General features: G+C 35.8%; 1 protein-coding gene across 5 annotated transcripts in view; it reads right to left on the bottom strand.

Annotated features, from left to right (window-relative positions):
* The window catches only part of LOC123531811 (natural resistance-associated macrophage protein 2-like), a 92,105-nt gene that overhangs the window by 15,472 nt on the left and 52,292 nt on the right, over positions 1 to 24,341 (bottom strand). For 2 of the 5 annotated variants that reach the window (XM_053517477.1, XM_053517479.1), the window contains exon 15: positions 7,398 to 9,224. In XM_053517477.1, coding sequence (XP_053373452.1) covers positions 9,105 to 9,224 — 120 coding nt within the window. In that variant the 3' untranslated portion in view covers positions 7,398 to 9,104. Of the gene's footprint in view, positions 1 to 7,397; positions 9,225 to 18,766; positions 18,851 to 24,341 lie in introns of those variants that run through there. The other 3 variants (XR_008366048.1, XR_008366047.1, XM_053517478.1) reach the window with 3 other exon arrangements.

Raw genomic sequence — 24,341 nt, 5'->3', positions numbered from 1 at the left:
CCGGGGTATTTTATGTATCCCACCCACTTTATATAAGGCAAAAAATGTATAATAAAAATATTCGACCAACAACCAAGAAGATATATTCTTTTTATCACGTATACAATATAATCTATATTTTTGACCATATAAAGCTGGATGAGGGGTATTTAAAAGATTTTAAACAGAAAAAGGGGGTAGGAAAACCTATGTATTTTACAACCGATAATTAGAATAAACAACCCGTTATTAGATAAGAGCAACACTAATGGAAGTCGAAAAAACCTTTACTTGCAAACTATTCATTTGGAAAGTAATTTATTTAGATACACTATAATGCAATCTAGTTCAGGTTTGGCTAAAGAATACGCAAATCCTGAGTATTTTATGTACCCCACCCACTTTATATAATGCAAAAAAATATATAATAGAAATATTTGACAAAAAATCAATGAGATATATTCTTTTTATCACGTATACAATATAATCTATGTTTTTGACCATGTAAAGCTGGATGATGGGTATTTAAAAGATTTTAAGTAGAAAAAGGGGGTACCCCACCCACTTTATATAATTGTATAATGCAAAAAATTCGTAATAAAAATATTCGACCAAAATAAAGGAGATAGACACTTTTTATCACGCATACAATGAAATGCATATTCTTGACAATTTAAAGATGGATGAGGGGTATTTAAAAGATTTTAATAGAAAATAGGGATATGAAAATGATGTCTTTTACAACCGATAATTAGTTAACAACCTGTTATTTACCATTTGATAAATACGAGCAAGAGTAATGAAAGGGATGAAACCTTTACCTGCAAACTATTCATCTGAAAAGAAATTCATTTTAATACTCTTTCGTGCAATCTACTTGGCGACAAAAAGCGCAAATCCGTGGTATTTTATGTACCCCACCCACTTTATATAATGCAAAAAAAATGTATAATAAAAATATTCGACCATCAATCAAGGAGAGATATTCTTTTTGTCACGTATACAATATAATCTATATTTTGACAACTTAAAGATAGATTCGGAGTATTAAAGAGATTTTAGATTTAAAACAGTAGCCAATATTTAGAATTAACAACCTGTTCATTGTGATGTGATAAAATGCAAGCAACACTACCGAAAAGTACTGAAACCTTTACATTCAAACTTTAATTTTTTACTATCTCATTTGAATTATTAGTAACTTTCATTTGCAAGTTTGTCAAATCCAAAAAACAAAACAGAAGTAATTTATTCACCAACCCACCTTGAATAAGGCAAATGATTATACCATAGGGGCAAAAAAAGCGAAAATGCACGGAAAACGATATTGCTTGTCCGTTCTTCTCTTCAAATGATTATAGTTAAATGCTGATTTATTTGGAAAGTTCGTGACTGCAAAACTTATCCAACTGCTAAATGAAAAGTCAAGGGCAGTTACTCTTCACTAATTTTAAAACATATCTGAGAATTATTATTAAGGTGATTTGCACTAAATATGAGCCACGCCATAAGAAAACCAACATAGTGCATTTGCGACCAGCATCGATCCAGACCAGACTGCGCATCCGCACAGTCTGGTCAGGACCCATGCTATTCGCTAACGGTTTCTCTAATTGCAATAGGCTATGAAAGCGAACAGCATGGGTCCTGACCAGACTGCATGGATGCGCAGGCTGGTCTGGATCGATGTTGGTCGCAAATGCACTATGTTTGTTTTCTGGATCTATACTGGTCACAAATACACTACGTTTGTTTTCTCATGGTGCGGCTCATATAACTTATCTGAAGTTATATAAAATATGATATAAAGAAGGGGTGTTTGTACAAAACATATGCCCCATGATGGTTTGTTGAAGGCAAAGGGGAGTGTAAGTTCTAATTTTATAACATTGACCTTGACCTTATTAACATCAGGTGTCTTCTACAGACTACAAACATTACATTTTAAGGGGATTGACAGACAAAACGGTCCTTATTTACTGAGTGGTAATCATATTAGACTTGAACTATGTAATTGTGACCTTTTTCCTTGATCACTTGTCGCAAAACAATATTGCTCATTTACTGACCGCAGAAAATAATTCTTTTAGATTCAATGAAAGCTGATTTTTAACGTCATTGAGCGGAAACCAGACTTTATTCTGTAAAGGCACGAATGGAAAATGCTTAAGATATTGTATCTGCGCCAAAACTAATATAAAATACACTGTATCCTGCTGGTGTAATGCAATGCCTGAAAAGTGTCGCTGAATAAAACACAGTCTGTTTGACACAGAATTAGATGAATTTGATTAATACTAGTGTATAAGTTGCGAAAAAGACATACTGAACTGTTGCAGTCTAAAATCACATATTTGAAGTTAAAACTATATAACATATTACCATTTACACTGCCAGTGCAAGTTATAGTACGAGATAAAATCATTTTTGTGGTGTAGCCGTAAAGTTTAAAATACACATACAGATGTAACTATTTGTCGTTAGTACTGCAGGAATGTGTAACTAAAATTGTGCTTCAGATGGACTCCATATAAATGAAATTCTAATTACTATTATAGCATTTAGTGCCAAACCAGTAAATGTTATCTAAAATGATATGACTCTGAATAAATACTTGGTTCATGGCACTGTCTTGTTCAATTCGTGAAAAAATACAACAAATGTTTAATTCTAATGTCATGTATAAAAACACTAATTGAAGGGCTTGCCTGTCAATAGTCAAAACTATCTGTTGTTTGTCATCCAGACATAGAGCAATATACTAGGTAATTTATAAGTAATGACAAACATTCAATAAGTTTATAATTTAGATTATCTAAGACTTATACTAGCATTTTCTGAGAAAAAAGGGTCATGTATATCGGTCACCTGTTACATTTGGCCCAGGGATCATCAAGATAACTATTTTGACCAAATTTCATGAAGATAGCGTCATTAATGTGGCCTCTACGGTGCTATCAAGCTTTTCCTTTTATTTGACCTGGTAACCTAGTTTTTGACCCCACATAATCCAGTTTCAAACTTGGTCTAAAGATTATCAAGTTTGTGTCAGATCAAAGCATAAATGAAACCTCTTTATGGCTAAACGGTCAATCAAATCAGTTTTCGAACTGAACCGAGATCATATCGTGACTTAAGTCGTAAGTGTGGTTAAAGTCAAACGTAAAATGTCATTTCTAGCGTGTTCATAATGTAACAATTAACAAATTTTGGGACTTTCGGGGTTCAAATAGGGGTCGTTATTCTGGAACCTATGATTTGATCTGATGAAGTCACCATGGAATGCAAGATTTATTATAAAGATATTTCGCAAGTTTGTTTCAAATCAAACTATAAGTGAAGTGCCTGTGTGGCTACACAAGGCAACATGGCAAATTTTGGCCCTTTAAGGGGCCACCACTCTAGAACACATTATGGGATCTCGCCAGTTTTTGACAGGAACCGAGATATTATGCCAATAGAATATATGTGCAAGTTTGATTAAAATCAATTGCAAAATGTGGTTTCTACCCTGTTCACAAGCCAAAACAGAAACTTTTGGCTCTTTAAGGTGCCCAAACTCTGGAACCCATTATGGGATTTGGCCAGTTTTCAAAGCGAGATTTTATACCAGTATAAGTTGCTATGTTGTTTCTCATCAGTGTTAGGATTCCTCCCTTGCTCCTACCCAACCTGTCACAACGGAAGTACTGGTAGCCTCTTAACATTGAAGGATTTATCCTCGCTAAGGTGAATCTCTTCGATGCAGCAGACCTGAATGTCCTTATCAAACAATATGTTCTCTAATTCATTTTCTTATTGAGGAGTGCTTCTGCATTCCAATGCATAACCTTGAAAGGTTGCATTAATTCTTTTTTTTTTTTGTTCCTGGTGGCCAGTAGATTTCCTCCCTCGTCTCCTAGCTCTTATACAAGTTGTGCGCAAGTTTGATTAAAATCAATAGTAAAATGTGGTTTCTATCGTGTTCACAAGTAATTGTGGACTGACGTATGGACAGACGAAGGCGATCACAAAAGCTTCCCTTGTGTCACTACGTCACAGGTGAGCTAAAACTCTGACAGAATCTATTTGAATTATATATGTTTGGGGGATATTATTACGACCTTTTTGTACGATTTGTTAAATTTCTTGAACAGTGATCTAATGCATTATCATTAATTAGTTTTAAAATCTTCTGAATAGTAAAGATTATTCAAAATGTCTCATTTTATAAACATTAAAGTTATACATTATGTTATACATTATGTCAAATTTCTACATTACATTCAACACATCAGAACTACATTCCATCAATCTGTTTATCATGAGAAAGGTAAAAACAGATGTGTACAACCCCGAGGCAAGCATTTATACTTTGAACTGTATTGATCGATCAATCACATTTTATACATAGTTTTAGATGAGTGGGGTAATGTTCATACCCCTACAATTTCACAATTTTGACAAAATTGCACAAAAGAGTATTTAAATTATTAACTTTCAAATGAACAGTTAGCAAGTAAGGATTTCGTTGACATTTATTACTGATGTTTGTATTTATTAAATGGTAAATAACGGGTTGTTTGTTCTAATTATCGGTTGTAAAATACATAGGTTTTCCTACCCCCTTTTTCTATTCAAAATCTTTTAAATACCCCTCATCCATCTTTAAATTGTCATAAATATAAATTATATTGTATATGTGATAAAAAGAATATATCTCATGGATTTTTCGTCAAATATTTTTATTATACATTTTTTTGCATTATATACAGTGGGTGGGGTACATAAAATACCCAGGATTTGCGTATTTCTTAGCCAAAACCGAACTAGATTGCACGAAAGAGTATTTAAATAAATTATTTTCTAAATAAATAGTTTGCAAGAAAAGGTTTCATCGCCTTTCATTAGTGTTGCTCTTATCTAATAACGGGTTGTTTATTCTAATTATCAGTTGTAAAATACATAGGTTTTCCTACCCCCTTTTTCTGTTTAAAATCTTTTAAATACCCCTCATCCAACTTTATATGGTCAAAAATATAGATTATATTGTATACGTGATAAAAAGAATATATCTTCTTGGTTGTTGGTCGAATATTTTTATTATACATTTTTTGCCTTATATAAAGTGGGTGGGGTACATAAAATACCCCGGATTTGTGTATTTCATAGCCAAACCTGAACTAGAGTATATAGATGATTTTCTATTCTAACAGACTGTTTCACAGCGGTATTAATAAATGACTTTGAGAAATAAGACCATTTTAAAGGTTACTTCTTCATACTGTAAATTTTAGGTTAAATATTTTGATTTTATTCTCTGGTATTTTAGGTGCCAAATCTTCTAATAAAATGTATGCGTATTTTTCAAGCATAAGCCTTATGCGTAAAAGCAATGTTAAAAGATATATATTTGAACTGATTTTAGAAACATGATGCCATGTTTTGTTAGTAAAAAAACGATTTGAATCTTAAAAAACTGCAAATATACAGAGTTATCTCCCCTTGATATTCTCAAATTTTGCAAGAGCTTTTGTTTTGCAGGCCCGATTTTTCTGATCCGCGAGACTTTGTACTTTCATAATATGTATAGAAACTGACTATAGCATGACAGGTAAATCCATTTTTTCATGCCTTGGCTCCCCGGCTATTACATATTCAATATATTTCATGAAGTTTTGTTTCTATTAATCAAGGAAGTTTTGACATAATGCCTGCAGAAGACTGACTCTTGTCTCAGTGAGGTACTGGGTTTTTATCAGGTACTTCTATCTATCGATCTAGCGATCACTGTACTTACCATGCACTAACACATGCGAGAAAAACTGAAAACGGCTTTAGAGACAATCTGTGTATGATTTACATTTGCTTCAATATATCAGATGATTTTTTTACCTTTTTAATTGAAAAATAATAAATGAAGTACCATAAAGTATTTCATAGTGATGATATTGCATTTCTGCTAGTAACAAAATGTCATATTTATGTAAAAGTGTTACAGTATATCACAGGTGAGATTATAAAGGTGTAACTATATTGATCTCTAGTTCTATACCTATGATATGTACTTTTACATGTATCACAAAAAAATTGCACTTAACATATGAGGTTAACAGCTCATACTTAAAGGTTTTCATTCGGTACCATAATCAGTGAGAAAATGTGTAAACACCAGATTGAGTTTCCTTTTCAGATCTGAATTTATCTAAGGATTTTGTTGAAAAAAAAATCCCCCCCCCCCCCCCCCCCCCCCCCCCCCCCCCCCCCCCCCCCCGCCACGACTTTGGCAGATAACAGCTTACAAGGTTAAGTAAATGTCACTCTCAAAATAGGATTACTGTAGATACGAGCGGTGCCCAACTTATAATTGAACACTTTGAAATCAATATTCTGAGACATGAAAGCAATGTAGTATAGATGATGTACATACTTCAATTTAAAGCATTCTCAGCAGTATATGCGAAAATTGGCGATAAATTTGAGAACATTGTGCTTGGACTTTTCAAGGCTAACCATTTATATAGAGTCTAAAGAGGTGGTAAATGAGCTCAGGTGTAACATTTTCTTACGCTGGTTATCATATTTTCATCACAATATTGGGTCACAATTCAACAGAAATAGGAATTCAGGAAACTTCCAAAAACAACATACTTGGGCAACACCTATTGTTATTTAGTCAACTGCTCATATGATCTCAAAAGTCAGTTTAAAGAATAAAAGATACATATCAGCCGAGTAAGGAGTTTCTCTCAGAGCATTTAACACATGTTTGTTTCCTAAAAACAGGAGCAAAGTTATGAAAAAATCACAAGGTGCATCAACTCAACACCGCACAAATTATTGGGAGCTGTGTGCAACTGGATTTGGGAAAACCTTGATATTTCTGATGAGGCTTTATTCTACTTAGATGTAACATCTAGGCATAAGCTGTTCTGAGAAAATCAGACAAAGACCGTGAGAATCTGAAGATCGTTGGGCTGGAGTCTTTCACTGTACAAATTAAAACTTGGAAGTTTAACTTCAAGGCAATAGATTCAACTTGTCATTAAGTGATCTAAAGTGAACTCTAAATGCTATACAGAATTAGAATTGTATCCACTGGACATAGATCACCTCACATACTGTGCCATCCTCTAAATAGCAAAGTTTTAGTACGGACCATCTTCACTCGAAGCAAATTGTATCAGATAAGGTTGTTCACCATTCCTTCAAAAAGTGTTTGAGGAGTTGAACACGCCAAATTTCTTCACTATGGCCTATTTTGTGAATTTAAGAAAAGGGACATAATTCTTGAAAAAATAGCCAAATTTTCTGTATTAATCCCAACAGACCTGTGGTATATGGTATATGCTGAAGAGATGGCAGTAGAAGCACACTATAAAGACCTAGCAGGACTTGAAAATAATCTTACAATGAGGACAAATGGAAGAAACTGGACCAATAAACTATCAATACAACTCTGTTGCAGAGTTATTATATTTTTGTAATGGATGTCAGATTTAGCATTTTGTTCCAATGAAATATGGATCATTGAACATGCATGTTTATGTATTCAAATGTAAGTTGAACAACTCTTGTATAAATTTATCCTAATTTCACAATTGTCTGTGTATACAAGATTCTTTTTGTTATATCTTCCCAAATGTAACACAATGTCAAGTTAAATGCCAAACAAATTTCTACAACCTTGGTCATGTGTGCATGTCAATATATAGCCATAAGTCAATGCTTTAATGTATTACTTAAGTTTAAAAAGACATTATATTTATAAAGTACTGAACACATGGAGTAAAAATGCTTCCACTTCCGTGAAAAATCTTCAAAAGAAAGTTGCCTTTGTTCTTATGCTCATTCTGGCACTTATGTCTTAAAAAAAAGTATAAAATTTTTATAAAAACATTTTAACATTTATAAAAGATGGCAGTCAAAATGTTTCAATAGCAACATAAACAAAATGGCAAGATAAAATTTGTTGTTGTTTTTTTTTAATTAATATACATTTTAATTTTATTACTAATTATAACACTACTTTTTCCAAAAAGAACAACCTGCCATAGTTGTAAAATTTTGAAAACTCTTTCAGCATTAAGACTGGTTGCATGATGACATTCAAATACAAATAAGTCGCTCACTTGACCTTAGTTGGATTTAACGTTGCATCGACACGATAGGTCATATGGCGACTTTCCAGCTTTAATGGTGGAGGAAGACCCCAGGTGCCCCTCTGTGCATTGTTTCATCACGAGCGGGCACCTGGGTAGAACCACCGACCTTCCGTAAGCCAGCTGGATGGCTTCCTCACATGAAGAATTCAACGCCCTGAGTGAGGCTCGAACCCACATCGATGAGGGGCAAGTGATTTGAAGTCAGCCACTCGGCCACGGAGGCCCCAGACTTGACCTTGTCTTTTTGACTTTGAATATAATGTATGACACACTGAATCATGAATGGTAACAATTGTGTTTAGTATAAAAAAACATAAAACAAGATAGTGATATGCCCACATTTGATCAAATTTGCAAAAGGCCATTACAAGGAAGCTAAGTACCAAGTTTAACTAAGATCCACCAGGTGGTTCAAGGTATTATAAAGATATCTTTATTCTTAGTTCTAGCGGCCAAGTGTCCCCTTTGAACAAATTGAAAGGGGACCTTATAATCATGCTACTGACAAAGTTTAATGAAGATCCATCATGAGATTTATAAGAAAGGTTTTTTCTATCTTTATTTCTAGTGGTCCCTAAAAGGGGCCAAGTGCCCCCTTTTAAATAAAATTTGAAGAGAACCATATAGTGCTGCTTCAGACCAAATTTTATGAAGATCCATCAAGCTATTCATGATAAGTTGTTTAAAGGTTTTCTATATTTAGTTCTAGCGTCCCATAAAAGGGGTCAAGTGCCCCCATTTGAACAAATCTGATACAAGGATCTTGCAAGGACACTACATACTAAGTCTGGTTTTATTCTGACCAGCAGTTTCAGAAAAGACGAGTCTATGTAAAATGAGCATGATGGATGACAAACTATCCACTTACAATAATAGCTCACCTAGAACCTTCAGTGCCGGTGAAATCAAATCAACTTATGTTAAGGCTTTCCTTCCCCTTTACAATTATATCTATTATAATGGAATGTTTCAAGTCGTCAATCATGACATGGTATCTTGAGTATTATCCTCTGCAGTGTTTTCCATCACTGTGTCATTGGTGAGATAACCTGTATCATCAAACGTTCCATATGGTCCAGTCTGTTTTAAGCACGGCAGGCACTGAAATAGGCACAAGTTCTTTTCTCACAAGAGATATGATGAGATATTTTTAACAGTATTTCACAGGCTTATGCAAAAAATTAAGACATGATCTTTCAACTTTGTAATGATCAATTTTCAGAATATCTTCACAATGTGTATATTATGTCAGTTATTTGGAAAATAAGTTTTTAGTCCATACAGTTTCAAAATCTTGATTTGAAAATTCTCAAACTGAGAACTTTAGTCAAACACAGTATGCAAATACAGTAAATACAGAGTTAAATATATATCCTACACTAGAACATCACAAGAGATTTACACTAGAAATAATATTAAAATCTGATATCAAACATAATTATTATACAAGTAACAGGGAGATATTCTTTCTGTATAACTATGCATGCAACAAAAATAAAAAGATTTATGAAACTCATAATTCAAATTAATGTTGAACATAATTATATAAATAAGTTAATGTCAGCAAATAAACAGAAAATTTACATGAAAACCCTAGTTTACTGTCTGTTCTACTGAATCATTAACAGTTATTATAATCTGAAAATGAAATCCAACCGCTGAAAAGGCCAATTCCTTTGTCAGGCCAAAATATGACTTGAGCCTGGGACCTTTCAACATTTTCTCAATGACTGAACAGTCTGTGGCCACTGTTGAAAGCAAGCCCAATCTATTGGGAACACTTTGCACAAATGAATTTACCCTTTCACCTGCATGAAATAAATTTGTATTGTTCTATAGGTAAATGGACTGCCAAGTAGTTAAAAATGTCCATGTTTATAGTATTATCAAAGCAAGGTCACCATCATCTTAAAAATCACCTTACAACTAAAGGAAACATGTCCTTACAACTAAAGGACAATATTTAATGAAACTTTGACCATAACCTGGGTTAAGTTGGAAGTTATGCTGATTGGAAGAAAACAAAGAATTTCAAGGTTGGACATTGAAAAAAGTACAAAAGTGTTTTCCTTTTCTTCCTCAACAGTAAGTGATATAGGGTTTCTCTCTGAACAGAAAAAACAGGCAGATCAAATCAAGATAAAAACATCAAGAAGTAAAACATCCCTACAAATACAACAACATTATGCTCCTGGTTACTTTAAGTTGAATGTTATTCTATTTCTTCACTTATTTACCTAAAAAAGTGCTGTACTACAACAGTTACTCTTTCATATATTTTTCTTGTCTAATGTAAAGGGATAATGTTTTTTTTCATGTTATAACATCTGCAGAATCCTGAAGGATTGGCTGGTACCCAAGTCCAGTAAGCAAAGGTACCAACGTATCCCAAGGGATTCTGAAGAAGTTTAAACATGAAATAAGCATGTGCTTATGCTATTCTGAAATAAAAATGTGTAAAAACTAATAAATGAATATATTGTCCTTCAACATTACAAATTTCCATGAGATGCCCAGGAATGTCTGCGTTGTTTTATCACGATGACGTTATTTCCTTTTGGGGCTGTGATAAATTTACACCTTGCCATGGAATGCTCGTATATAAAAAGGTGTTTCAACATCACATACGAGTGTGAGAATCTCTCTGTTGACACCCAAAACAAGAGGGCAATGATGGCCCTATATCGCTCACCTGAGTAGATTTGTTTGCTTGAACAAATTTCTTAGCTAAAAACAAGAAAATTAGGGGAGCGGGTCAAGGTAAAGATTATGCAAAATTACTTTTGAAATCTGTAAAAAAAAATAATACAGGTGATCCAAATCCTTTTGCTGTAGCTTAGAAAACAAGAAAGTAGGTCAGTAGGTCACAGTGAAAGTCTGTTTAAAGATCGGCATGCAAAACTATACATGTCATCCAATTTCAAAGCTGTATCTTAAAAAGAGGACCCTGATGGTCCTGAATCGCTCACCAAACCCCAAATGCCCCGTGTTCAACTGAGAGACGTTTGTTATTTTATATTTGACATAAGTGACCTAGTTTTGAGCACATGTGACCTAGATAATAAGTAAAAATTTTGACAATTTCATGAAAATCATTGAAAAAATGGGGCCCCTAGAGGGTCCAGGTATTTTTCTATTATTGACCTAATGACCTATTTTTGAAGCACGTGACCACTTTTAAATTGACTAAGATTCATCAAGGTGAACATTCTACAATTTTCATGAAGATCCGTGAAAAATATGCCTCTAGAGAGGTCACAAGGTTTTTTATTCATTTGACCTTTTGGGCCCAAGTTTTTGACCGCCATGACCCCCTTAAGAAAATGACCAGATTCCCTTTAGTGAAAAAATTCTCACCAATTTTTATTTAAGATCCATTGAGAAATAGGCTCTGAGAGGTCACAAGGTTTTTTCTATTTTAGACCTAGTGAAATAGTTTTTGACCCACGTGACCCAGTTTTGAATTTGACTTAGATAATCAAGATGAACTTCTGACCCAATTTTTCATGAAGATTCAGAAAAATATGGCTCTGAGAGGTACAAGGTTTTTCTATTTTAGATCTACTGGGCCTAAGTTTTTTAAAACCAGGACCAGTTTCGAACTTGACCTAGATATTTCAAGGTAAAATTTGACCAATTTATGAGATCCATTTAAAAATATGCCTCTAGAGAGGTCACAAGGTTTTCCATTTTTGACCTACTGACCCAGTTTTGACACACGGACCAGTTTCGAACTTGACTAGATTCATCAAGGTGAACATTCTGACTAATTTTCTGAAATCCTTTTGGGAAAAATGGTCTAGGTGGTCACAAAGGGTTTTTTATTTTAGATCTTCTGACCCAGTTTTTTACCCCAAATGACCAGTTTCGAAAATTGACTAGATATCATCAAGATGAAATTCTGACCAATATCCTGAAAATTATGAAAAATATTGCCTCTAGAGGTCACAGGTTTTTCTAATTTTAGAATCTACTGACCTAGTTTTAACCCAGTGACCCAGTTTCGAACTTTACTAGATATCATCAAGATGAAAATTTGACCAATTTTCATGAAGATCCATTGAGAATAGGTTCTCTAAAGAGGTCACAAGGTTTTTCTATTTTTGACTAATGACTAGTTTTGACCCGTGGACCAGTTTCAACTTGACCTAGATTCATCAAGATAAACTTCTGACAAAATTCTGAAGATTCATGAAAAATATGGCCTCTAGAGAGGCAAAGGTTTTTCTATTTTAGACTACTGCTAGTTTTTGCCCACGTGACCCAGTTTCGAATGACTGATTCATCAAGGTGAACATTCTGACCATTTCATGAGACCATTGAGAAATATGGTCTCTAGAAAGGTCACAGGTTTTTCTTTTTAGACTAATGACTAGTTTTGACCTACGTGACCAGTTCGAACTTGACTAGTACCCTTCCCCAAAAAAAAGAATAAACATTCGACAATATTCTGAAGATTCATGAAAATATGGCCTCTAGAGAGGTACAAGGGGTTTTCACTTTAAAACCATGACTAGTTTTGACCCCCGTGACAGTTCGAACTTGACTAGATATCATCAAAGGGGGAAATTGACCATTTTCATGAAGATCCATTTAGAAATATGGTTTAGAAAGGTACAAGGTTTTTTATTTTAGACTAATGACTGTTTTTGACCCTACGTGACCGTTCGAAATTGCCCGATTATCAAGATAAACTTCGACAATATCTGAAGATACATGAAAATAGGCTTAGAGAGGTCACAAGGTTTTCATTTTTAGACTACGACTAGTTTTTACCCCCGTGACCCGTTGAACTGGACCTGAATCATCAAGGTGAAATTCTGACCAATTTTCTGAGATCTTTGAAATATGGCTTGAGAGGTCACAAAGGGTTTTTTTTTTAGACTAGATAGTTTTTGATGGCAAAGTGACCAGTTCGAATGATAGATATCTCAAGTGAACATTCGACCACTTTCTAAAGTCCTGAAAATGTGACTTAGAGTGGTCACAAGCAAAAGTTTAGGAGCACGGAGCACGGGGACGACGGACGCACGGACGGAGACGGACGACGGACACCGGGGCGATAAAAAGTACTTGTCACTTTGGCGGGAGCTAAAAACAAGAAAGTAGGTCAAATTCAAGGTCACTGAAAATTAGTTTTAAGATCTGTGTTCAAAACTGTACATGTTATTCAAATTTGAAGGCTGTATCTTAAACAAGAGGGCCATGATAGCCCTATATCGCTCACCTGTTATCATTGCACTTAAGGACAAGTCTTCAAGGTCAAAAGATCATAATAAAGGTCAATCAAAAGAATTATGAGAAAATATAGTTGAAATTTTCTTAAAGTAACTTTAAATAAAATTATTTTCAAATCTGGCCAGAAGTTTCATACAAGAAGATTTAATTTTTGGAAGAATCAAAATTATCTCAAGGAATTTGGTAGAAGGTCATCCAAGGCACATTTGTGTAAAATTATTCTGAAAACAGACTGGTAGCTTTTGAGAAGAAGATTTTCAAAGTTTTCTATATAGCCATATAGGGAAAACAAGACCCACCCCCTATCAGGGGCCATAACTACAAAACCCATGATGGGATCTGGCCGGTTCAAGAAAGGAAGCAATATCTTGTGGTGATAAAAGTTGTGTGCAAGTTTGGTTAAAATCAAATCATAAATGAAGCTGTTATTGTGCAGACAAGGTCAAAATAGCTAATTTTGGTCCTTTCAGGGGCCATAACTCTGGAACCCATTAAGGGATCTGGCTGGTTCAAGAAAGGAACCGAGATCTTATGGTGACACAAGTTTTGTGCAAGTCTGATTTAATTCAAAATATAAATGAAGCTGCCATTGTGCAGACAAGGTCAAAATAGCTAATTCTGGACCTTTCAGTGGCCATCACTCTGGAACCCATAAAGGAATCTGGCCAGTTCAAGAAAGGAAGCAATATCTTGTGGTGATACAAGTTGTGTGCAAGTTTGGTTAAAATCAAATCATAAATGAAGCTGCTATTTTGCAGACAAGGTCAAAATAGCTAATTTTGGCCCTTTCAGGGGCCATAACTCTGGAACCCATTAAGGGTTCTGGCCGGTTCAAGAAAGGAATCGAGATCTTATGGTGACACAAGTTTTGTGCAAGTTTGATTTAATTCAAATCATAAATGAGGTTGCTATTGTGCAGACAAGGTCAAAATAGCTAATTCTGGCCCTTCCAGGGGCCATCCATCACTCTGGAACCCATAAAGGAATCTGGCCAGTTCAAGAAAGGAACCGAGATCTTATGGTGACACAAGTTTTGTGCAAGTTTGATATTATTCAAGTTATAAATGAAGTTGCCATTGTGCAGACAAGGTCAAAATAGCTAATTCTGGACCTTTCAGGGGCCATCACTCTGGAACCCATAATGGGATCTTGCCGGTTCAAGAAAGGAAACGAGATCTTATGGTGATACAAGTTGTGTGCAAGTTTGGTTAAAACAAGTGAATGAAGTATTGCCATGCAATACAAAGTCCCCTACTGGAAGGCACCTTATTTTCTCTACTGCAGTATAGCATAATGAACTGATATCTGTCAATGATGTATAAACAATATTGTACTATATATACAGTATGCTATAAACAAAGACTTGGATTAAAATGTGTATATATAAATCCTATAGTTAAATGAAGTTTGAATATATTTATATAAAAGGTAATGTTATTTAAAGTATAAAAAAAAAAAAAATCCATGTTAGTCCACACAAAACTCTTTACCAGGTAGAGATAGGTCAAAATACACCTAAAAATTGGATGTAACATGCATGCTGTACCACAGAAAACTGGTCTCGATTTTTCCCTACGGCCTGTAATAAGTAAGTTACAATATAAGCTATTTATAGTAATAACAAAGGGAAATAACTCTACAAAGCAAGAGTGCCTCATGGTGATGAACATTTGTGCCAAGCTATATCAAAATCCCTCCATGAATAAATAAGAAATGCTCCGGACAAAGTCATTCTTGAATTTGGCATTTGACCTCTAAGCGTGACCTTGACCTTAGACCTAGGGACCTGGTTCTTGCGCACAACAATCTGTCTCGTGATAGTGAATATTTATGTCAAGTAACATCAAAGTCCCTCCATGCATGAAGAAGAAGTTTTCCAGACAAAGTCATTCTTGTATCTGACCTTTAGCATCTGAGTGTGACCTTGACCTTCAACCTAGGGACCAGGTTCTTGTGCATGACACTCCCTCTCATAGTGATGAACATTTGTGCCAAGTAATATTCAAAACCTGTTTTGCATTTACACCGGACAGGAAAAATGTCACATTAACCTTTGATCTCAACGTGTGACCTTGACCTTTAAGCTAGGGTTCTGGGTGTTGTGCATGACACGTTGTTTCATCATGGGAAATATTTATGCCAAGTAATATTAAAATCCCTTGATGGATGTCAGAGTTCTGGACCGGACAGGAAAAAAACCCTATTGACCTTTGACCTCCAATTGTGACCTTGACCTTTGAGCTAGGGATCAGGGTTTTGTGCATGACACATCATCTCATCATGGGGAACATTTGTGCCAAGTAATATTAAAATACCTTCATGGACGGCAGAGTTATGGACCGAACACGAAACAGACCCTGTTCATGCCATGTTAACATTTGACTGCTAAGTGTGACCTTGACCTTTGAGCTAGGGGTCTCAAAGTTGTGCATGACACATCGTCTTATTATGAGGTACATTTGTGCCAAGTAATACTAAAATCCCTTCATGGATGACAGAGTTATGGACCGGACAGGAAAAAAGCTCTGTTGACCTTTGACCTCAACTTGTGACCTTGACCTTTGATCTAGGGGTCCGGGTTTTGTGCATGACACGTCGTCTCATCATGGGGAACATTTGTGCCAAGTAATATCAAAATCCCTTCATGGATGACAGAGTTATGGACTGGACAGGAAACAGACCCTGTTCATGACATGTTAACATCTGACTGCCAAGTGTGACATTGACCTTTGAGGTAGGGGTCTGAAAGTTGTGCATGACACATCGTCTTATTATGAGGTACATTTGTGCCAAGTAATATTAAAATCCCTTCATGGATGGCAGAGTTATGGACCGGACAGGAAAAAAGCTCTGATGACCTTTGACCTCAAATTGTGACCTTGACCTTTAAGCTAGGGGTCCGGGTTTTGTGCACGACACGTCATCTCATCATGGGGAACATTTGTGCCAAGTAATATTAAAATCCCTTCATGGATGACAGAGTTATGGACCGGACACGAAATTGCGGATGGACAGACGGAATGACGGACTGAAAAGCGCATTCCTATAGTCCCCGAAACTGGTTTTCAACCAGTAGGGGACTAATAAAATCATAAATGAAGCTGCTATTGTGCAGACAAGAAATTGTTGATGCACGCACGCACAGACGACGGACGACGGGTGATCACAAAAGCTCACCTTGTCACTATATGACAGGTGAGCTAAAAACAAGAAAGTAGGTCACATTCATGGTCACTGGAAGTCAGTTTTAAGATTGGTGTGCAAAACTGTACATATCATCCAAATTTCAAGGCTGTATCTTAAAAAACAAGAAAGCAGGTCAGTAGGTCAAGCTTACAGTCAAGTGACCCCTAATTACTTTGGGTCATAAGGTAATTATAATTAAACAGTCTAGGAAATATAATCATTTGTTTTTTTTTAAGTATTTTTTCCTATATAACTAATATTAAAACTATGTGACTCTCAGGGCGGGGCCTCTTTTCACCCCAGGGGCATAATTTGAACACTCTTGTTAGAGAGCCACTAGGCAATGCTACATATTGAGTATCAAAAGCCTAGGCATTGAACTTTCAGTCAAGGAGATTTTTAAAAGTTTTTTTCCTATGTAAAACTTGGGACCCTCAGGACAGGGCCTCTTTTTACCCCAGAGGCATAATTTGAACAACCTTGGTAAAGGACCACTAGGCAATGCAACAAACCAAAAATCAAAAGCCTAGGCCTTGCAGTTTCAGACAAGAAGATTTTTATTTTTTTTTCCTATACAAGTCTATGTAAAACTTGATATTGTAAATTCAGAAACCAACACAGTTTTGTTAAAACATGTTTCGCTTTAATAAGCTTCTTCAGTTGACAATAACATACACAATGATACGTGAAATACGGAAATGACGTCGACGTTTAGACGCCACAAATGGCTGATAAAAGTGCATCATGAAATAATACGTCTATGTGTGTTAAATACTGTACATTATTCTACTATTTTTCAATGTAAATAGTTGTAGATGATATAATTTAGATAATACACAATCATAAACTCATCATTAATTAACTGGATCAAATGATACATGAATTTCCACAGAGACTCGGCCAGTAAATAACATTCAAAGAAGTGAAAATAACAATTATTTCACTTCTCTGAATGTTATGTAAAACTTGGTAACCCTGGGGCACTGGGCCTCTTTTCACCCTAGGGGCATAATTTGAACAATCTTTGTAGAGGACCACAAGGCAATGCTACATACCAAACATCAAAGGCCTAGGTCTTGTGGTTTCAGACGAGAAGATTTTTTTTTTCCTATTTAAGTCTATGTAAAACTTGAGACACTTAGGGTGGAGCCTCTTTTCACCCCAGGGGCATAATTTGAACAACTTTGGTTGGGAACCAAAAGGCAATGCTACATACAAAATATCAAAAGCCTAGATCTCTTGGTGTCAGACAAGAAGATTTTTTAAGTTTTTTCCTATATAAGTCTATATAAAACTTGAGACCCCCGGAACGGGGCCTCTTTTCACCCCAGGGGCATAATCTAAATTTTTTTTATAGAGGACCATTAGATGATGTCACATGCCATATACTGAGGCTCTATGCCTTGTGGTTTTGGACAAGAAGATTTTCAAAGTTTTCCCTTTATAAGTCTATGTTAACCATGTGACCCCCAGGGCAGGGCCATATTTGACCCTAGGGGAATAGTTTAAACAACCTTGGTAGAGCACCACTAGATGATGCTACATACCAAACATAAAAGCCTTATGACCTGTGAATTTGGACAAGAAGTTTTTTAAAATTTTTCCTCTTGGTTGCCATGGCAACCAGAGTTCTAAATGGAATTCAATTCTTTGAACATTTATTAAAGAAGACCATCTAAGGAACATCCCTGTGAAGTTTTATCAAAATTGGCCAGATGGTTCAGGAGAAGTTGTTGTTTAAAGGAAAGTGTGGATGGATGATGGATGGACGCTGGACGGTGAGCGATCACAATAGCTCACCCTGAGCCTTTGGCTTAGGTGAGCTAAAAAGTGACAAGAACAGCAGTTTTATGCTAGAATATGTCTTAAAATTTGTTTTTCATGAAACAGGTCTTCGTCAACTAAATAAACATCTTAGTATATATATAAACATCTTAGTATTTATAACCTGGCAAAATCAGTTATGGATATGGATGATAATTGACCAATTAATCTATTACGCCCTTATGCCAGGTAGACATTTTACATATGACACTCTTGAAATGATGATATTCCATTCCCCCCACCCCACCTAACCATGAATGAAAAAGGTTAAAAATAAATTCTAACTATTAGTTTCATCTCAAATATTTCCACATAATTTTATTCTTTAATCACAAAACAAATAAGAAAGTATAATGTAAAGTAACCAGAAGCACAACTGTAATCAATATGTAAGTCATATGTTTTGAACCTCATGGAGAACAGTCTGCTAGTGGAAAATATTCTCCTAGATATGGTATGTCTTGTTGCTTCATGCAGCACTGTAACAGAGATCTTTCATTAAGTTGTAAAAATACCATGACAGATACTGCAACCATTTCTCAGCAACTTATATTGCTGTAACATTACTGTAGAATAATAAGTTTGCTAATTTCTTGCTTTCAATTTCCTACTGAATATTCATCCATGCATAAATCAAATTTATAAATAACAAGGGAATGAAGTATTGCCATGCAATACAAAGTCCCCTACTGGAAGGCACCTTATTTTCTCTACTGCAGTATAACATAATGAACTGATATCTGTCAATGATGTATAAACAATATTGTACTATATATACAATATAATATAACAAAGCACTTGGATAAAAATTTGCATATATAAAAACGTACAGTTGTTTTCATTTGGAATTTTTTTTGGCCGATTAATACAAAAAGTTACCATAAAAGTTATCTATAGTAACAAAGTGAAATAAACCCTATAAAAAAAACAAAAAACAAGAGGGCCATGATGGCCCTATATCACTCACCTGTTGCACTTGAGGACAAGAAGGTCCTCAGAAAAAATATCTAAGTCCAAAGGACAGGAACAACAAAGTAAGAAATTTAACCAAACAGAAAAACAAAATTCTTACAAGGTACAGATATGTCAAAATACAACTAAAAATTGGAGGTACCGTCCATGTTGTACCACAGAAAAGTGGTCTCGGGTTTTCCCTACGGCCAATAATAAAAAAGTTACTAAAAATAAGCTATTTATAGTAACGTAAAAGGGAAGTAATCAAAAAGAAAATTATTGTAAGTGAACAAAAGAAGGATCTACCAAATAAATCTGTTGACATAAATGAAATTTCAGATCAGTATCTTCATTAGTTACAGAAATATACCCATTTTAATTTGAAATAAAGGGAGGTAATTTGACATAAAATCAGTCCATAGTTATCTACCCTGATTGGCTCAGTCCAACTAATGACAATAATGAAATTTCAAATAAGTCCTATAAGTACTTACTGATATAAATCCATTTCGACTACAATCAGGGAGGTAATCAGATATAAAATAACTCTGGAAACTATGACTGGATCTGATTTGTCATGGAATCCAGGATTTATTGTTGTTGAAGATATTTTGGAAGTCTGTATCAAATAAAACCATAAATGAAGTCTCTATATGGCTGCAAAAGCCAAAATAGCCAATTTTGGACCTTTAAGGGGCCATAACTCTGGAACCCATGATGGAATCTGGCCAGTTCAAGAAAGGAACCAAGATCTTGTTGTGATACAAGTTTTGTGCAAGTTTGGTTAAAATCAAATCATAAATGAAGTTGCTATTGTGCAGACAAGGTCAAAATAGCTAATTTTGGTCCTTTCAGGGGCCATAACTCTGGAACCCAATAGGGGATCTGGCCGGTTCAACAAAGGAACTGAGATCTTATGGCAACATAAGTTTTGTGCAAGTTTGATTAAATTTAAATCATAAACGAAGCTGCTATTATGCAGACAAGGTCAAAATAGCTAATTCTATCCCCTTTCAGGGGCCACAACTCTGAAACCCATAACGGAATCTAGCCAGTTCAAGAAAGAAACCAAGATCTTATAGCGATACAAGTTGTGTGCAAGTTTGATTAAATTTAAATCATAAATGAAGCTGCTATTGTGCAGACAAGGTCAAAATAGCTAATTCTGGCCCTTTCAGGGGCCATAACTCTGGAACCCATTATGGAATCTGGCCAGTTCAAGAAAGGAACCAAGATCTTATGGTGATACAAATGGTGTGCAAGTTTGGCAAAAATCAAATCATAAATAAAGCTGCTATTGTGCAGACAAGGTCAAAATAGCTGATTTTGGCCCTTTCAGGGGCCATAACTCTGGAACCCATAATGGGATCTGGCCAGTTCAAGAAAGGAACTGAGATCTTATGGTGATACAAGTTGTGTGCAAGTTTGGTTAAAATAAAATAATAAATGAAACCACTATCGTGCAGACAAGAAATTGTTGACGGACGGACGGACGCACGGACGGACGACGGACGAAGGGTGATCACAAAAGCTCACCTTGTCACTATGTGACAGGTGAGCTAAAAAAAAATCTATAAAATATAAGTCCACAAGAAACTCTTTACCAGGTAGAGATAGATCAAAATACACCTAAAATTTGGATGTACCATGCATGTTGTACGTGTACCACAGAAAAGTGGTCTCAATTTTTCCCTACGGCCAGTAATAAAAAAGTTACAATATAATCTATTTATAATAAGTAACAACAAAGGGACATAATTCTAAAAAAAGTGTGCCTCATAGTGGTGAACATTTCTACCAAGTTACATCAAAATTCCTCCATGCATGAAGAATTAGAAATGCTCCGGACAAAGTCATTCTTCAGTTCGACCTTTAACCTCTAAGTATGACCTTGACCTTAGACCTAGGGGCCTGGTTCTGGCGCGCGACAATTCATCTCATGGTGGTGAACATTTGTGCCAAGTTACATTAAAATCCTTCCATGCATAAAGAAGAAATGCTCCAGACTAAAGTCATTCTTGAATTTGACCTCTGACCTCTAAGGTATGACCTTGACCTTAGACCTAGAGCCGGGGCTTTGTGCACAACATGTTGTCTCATCCAGGGAAATGTTTGTGCCAACTGATATTTAAATCCTGTTTTGCACGACAAAATTATAGACCGGACGGGAAAAAAATCCTATTGACCTTTGATCTCAAAGTGTGACCTTGACCTTTAAGCTAGGGTTCTGGGTGTTGCGCATGACATGTCGTCGCATCGTGGGGAACATTTACGCCAAGTAATATTGTAATCCCTTGATGGATGACAAAGTTCCGGACCGGACAGGAAAAAAACCCTATTGACCTTTGGCCTCCAATTGTGACCTTGACCTTTGAGCTAGGGGTCCGAGTTTTACGCATGACATGTAACCTCATCATGGGAAACATTTGTGCCAAGTAATATCAAAATCCCTTCATGGATGGCAGAGTTATGGACCGACAGGAAGAAAGCCCTATTGACATTTGACCCCCAATGGTGACCTTGACCTTTGAGCAAGGGCTCCAGGATTTGCGCATGACATGTTGTCTCATCATGGGGAACATCTGTGCTAAGTAATATTGAAATTCCTTAATTAATGACAGAGTTATAGACCGGACAGGAAACAGACCCTGTTCATGACATGTTAACATTTGACTGCTAAGTGTGACCTTGACCTTTGAGCAAGGGGTCTGAAAGTTGTGCACGACACATCGTCTTATTATGAGGTACAATTATGCCAACTGAAATTAAAATCCCTTCATAGATGGGAGAGTTATGGACCGGACAGGAAAAAAGCCCTGTTGACCTGTGACCTCAAATTGTGACCTTGACCTTTGAGCTAGGGGTGCGGGTTTTGCGCATGACAGGTTGTCTCATCATGGGGAACATTTTTGCCAAGTAATATTAAAATCCCTTCATGGATGAAAGAGTTATGGACTCGACATGAAACAGACCCTGCTCATGCCATGTTAACATTTGACTGCTAAGTGTGACCTTGACCTTTGAGCTAGGGGTCTCAAAGTTGTGCACGACACATCATCTTATTATGAGGTACAATTGTGCCAAGTGATATTAAAATCCCTTCATGGATGGGAGAGTTATGGACCGGACAGGAAAAAAGCTCTGTTGACCTTTGACCTCCAATTATGACCTTGACCTTTAAGCTAGGGGTCCGGGTTTTGCGCATGACACGTCGTCTCATCATGGGGAACATTTGTGCCAAGTAATATTAAAATCCCTTCATGGATAAAAGAGTTATGGACCGGACACGAAATTGCGGACGGACGGAATGACAGAATGACGGAAAAGGGCATTCCTATAGTCCCCGAAACTGGTTTTCAACCAGTAGGGGACTAACAAGATGGCCCTAAGTCGCTCACCTGAGTAACACAAACAATAACAGTGGAAACATGTTTTACCTAGTGATTTCATGGAGACAAATATTCTGAAAAATTTTCATTAAGATTGGACCAAAAAACGTGGCCTCTTGAGTGTAAACAAGCTTATTCTTTGATTTGACCTGGTGACCTAGTTTTTGAACCTACATGACCCAGATAAAAATTTATCCGATATTTCATGCACACAAACATTCTGACCAAGTTTCATGCACATCAAATGAACAAGAGTGTTTACAAGCTTTTCCTTTGATTTGACCGGTTGACCTAGTTTTTGACCCCATATGACACAGTTTCAAACTTAGCCTAGGAATAATCAAAATAATCATTCTGACCAAGTTTCATGAAGATAGGGTCATAAATGTGGCCTCTAGATTGTTAACAAGCTTTTCCTTTGATCTGACCTGATAACCTAGTTTTTGACCTGACATGACCCAGTTTTGATCCAGGCCTAGAAATCATCAAGATAATCATTCTGTGCAAGTTTGTTTCAAATCAAAGCATAAATGAAACCTCTATATGGCTGAAAGGGGCAAACTAGAAAATTTTGCCCCTTTCAGGGGCAGTAACTCCAGAACCCATGATGGAATCTAGCTGGTTTTAAAAGAAACTGAGATCTTATTGTGACTTTAGCTGTGTGTAAGTGTGGCTAAAATCAAATAAAAATGTCACTTCTATCGTGTTCACAAGGTAAAAATTAACAAATTTTGGCTCTTTCAGGGGTCAAACAGGGGCCGTATCTCCAGAACCTATGATTGGATCTGACAGATTCATTATGGAATCCAAGATTTATTTTTGTTGAAGATATTTTGCAAGTTTGTATCAAATCAAACCATAAATGAAGTCTCTATATGGTTGCAAAAGCCAAAATAGCAAATTTTCGAACCCATGATGGGATCTGACAAGTTTTCGAGAGGAACCAAGATATTTTGCCAATACAGGTTGTTTGCAAGTTTGATTAAAGTTGATTGCAAAATGTGGTCTCTATCAAGCAAAAAATAGCAAATTTTGGCCCTTTAAGGGGCCATAACTCTGGAATTCATAATGGGGTCTGGCCAGTTTTCGAAAGGAACCGAGATATTATGCCAATACAAGTTGTGTGGAAGTTTAATTTAAATTGACTGCAAAATGTGGTCTCTATCGTGTTCACAAGAAATTGTGAACAGACAACGGACAAAATGCGATCACAAAAGCTCACTGACAGGTGAGTTAAAAAGAATTTTTTGAAGACTTGTGTGACAGCTTGGTAAACAATGTACCATATATTACAGTACTGTTGTCATAGTCAGCAACAATGTATCATATATAGCAGTACTATTGCCATAGTCAGCAACAATGTACCATATATTGCAGTACTGTTGCCATAGTTGGAAACAATGTACCATATATAGCAGTACTGTTGTCATAGTCAGCAACAATGTACAATATATTGCAGTACTGTTGCCATAGTCAGCAACAATGTACCATATATAGCAGTACTGTTGTCATAGTCAGCAACAATGTACCATATATTGCAGTACTGTTGCCATAGTCGGAAACAATGTACCATATATAGCAGTACTGTTATCATAGTCAGCAACAATGTACAATATATTGCAGTACT

The sequence above is a fragment of the Mercenaria mercenaria genome, chromosome 11 (assembly GCF_021730395.1).
Source record: "Mercenaria mercenaria strain notata chromosome 11, MADL_Memer_1, whole genome shotgun sequence".
Lineage (NCBI taxonomy): Eukaryota > Metazoa > Mollusca > Bivalvia > Venerida > Veneridae > Mercenaria > Mercenaria mercenaria.
This window is presented reverse-complemented; position numbering and strand designations above follow the sequence as displayed.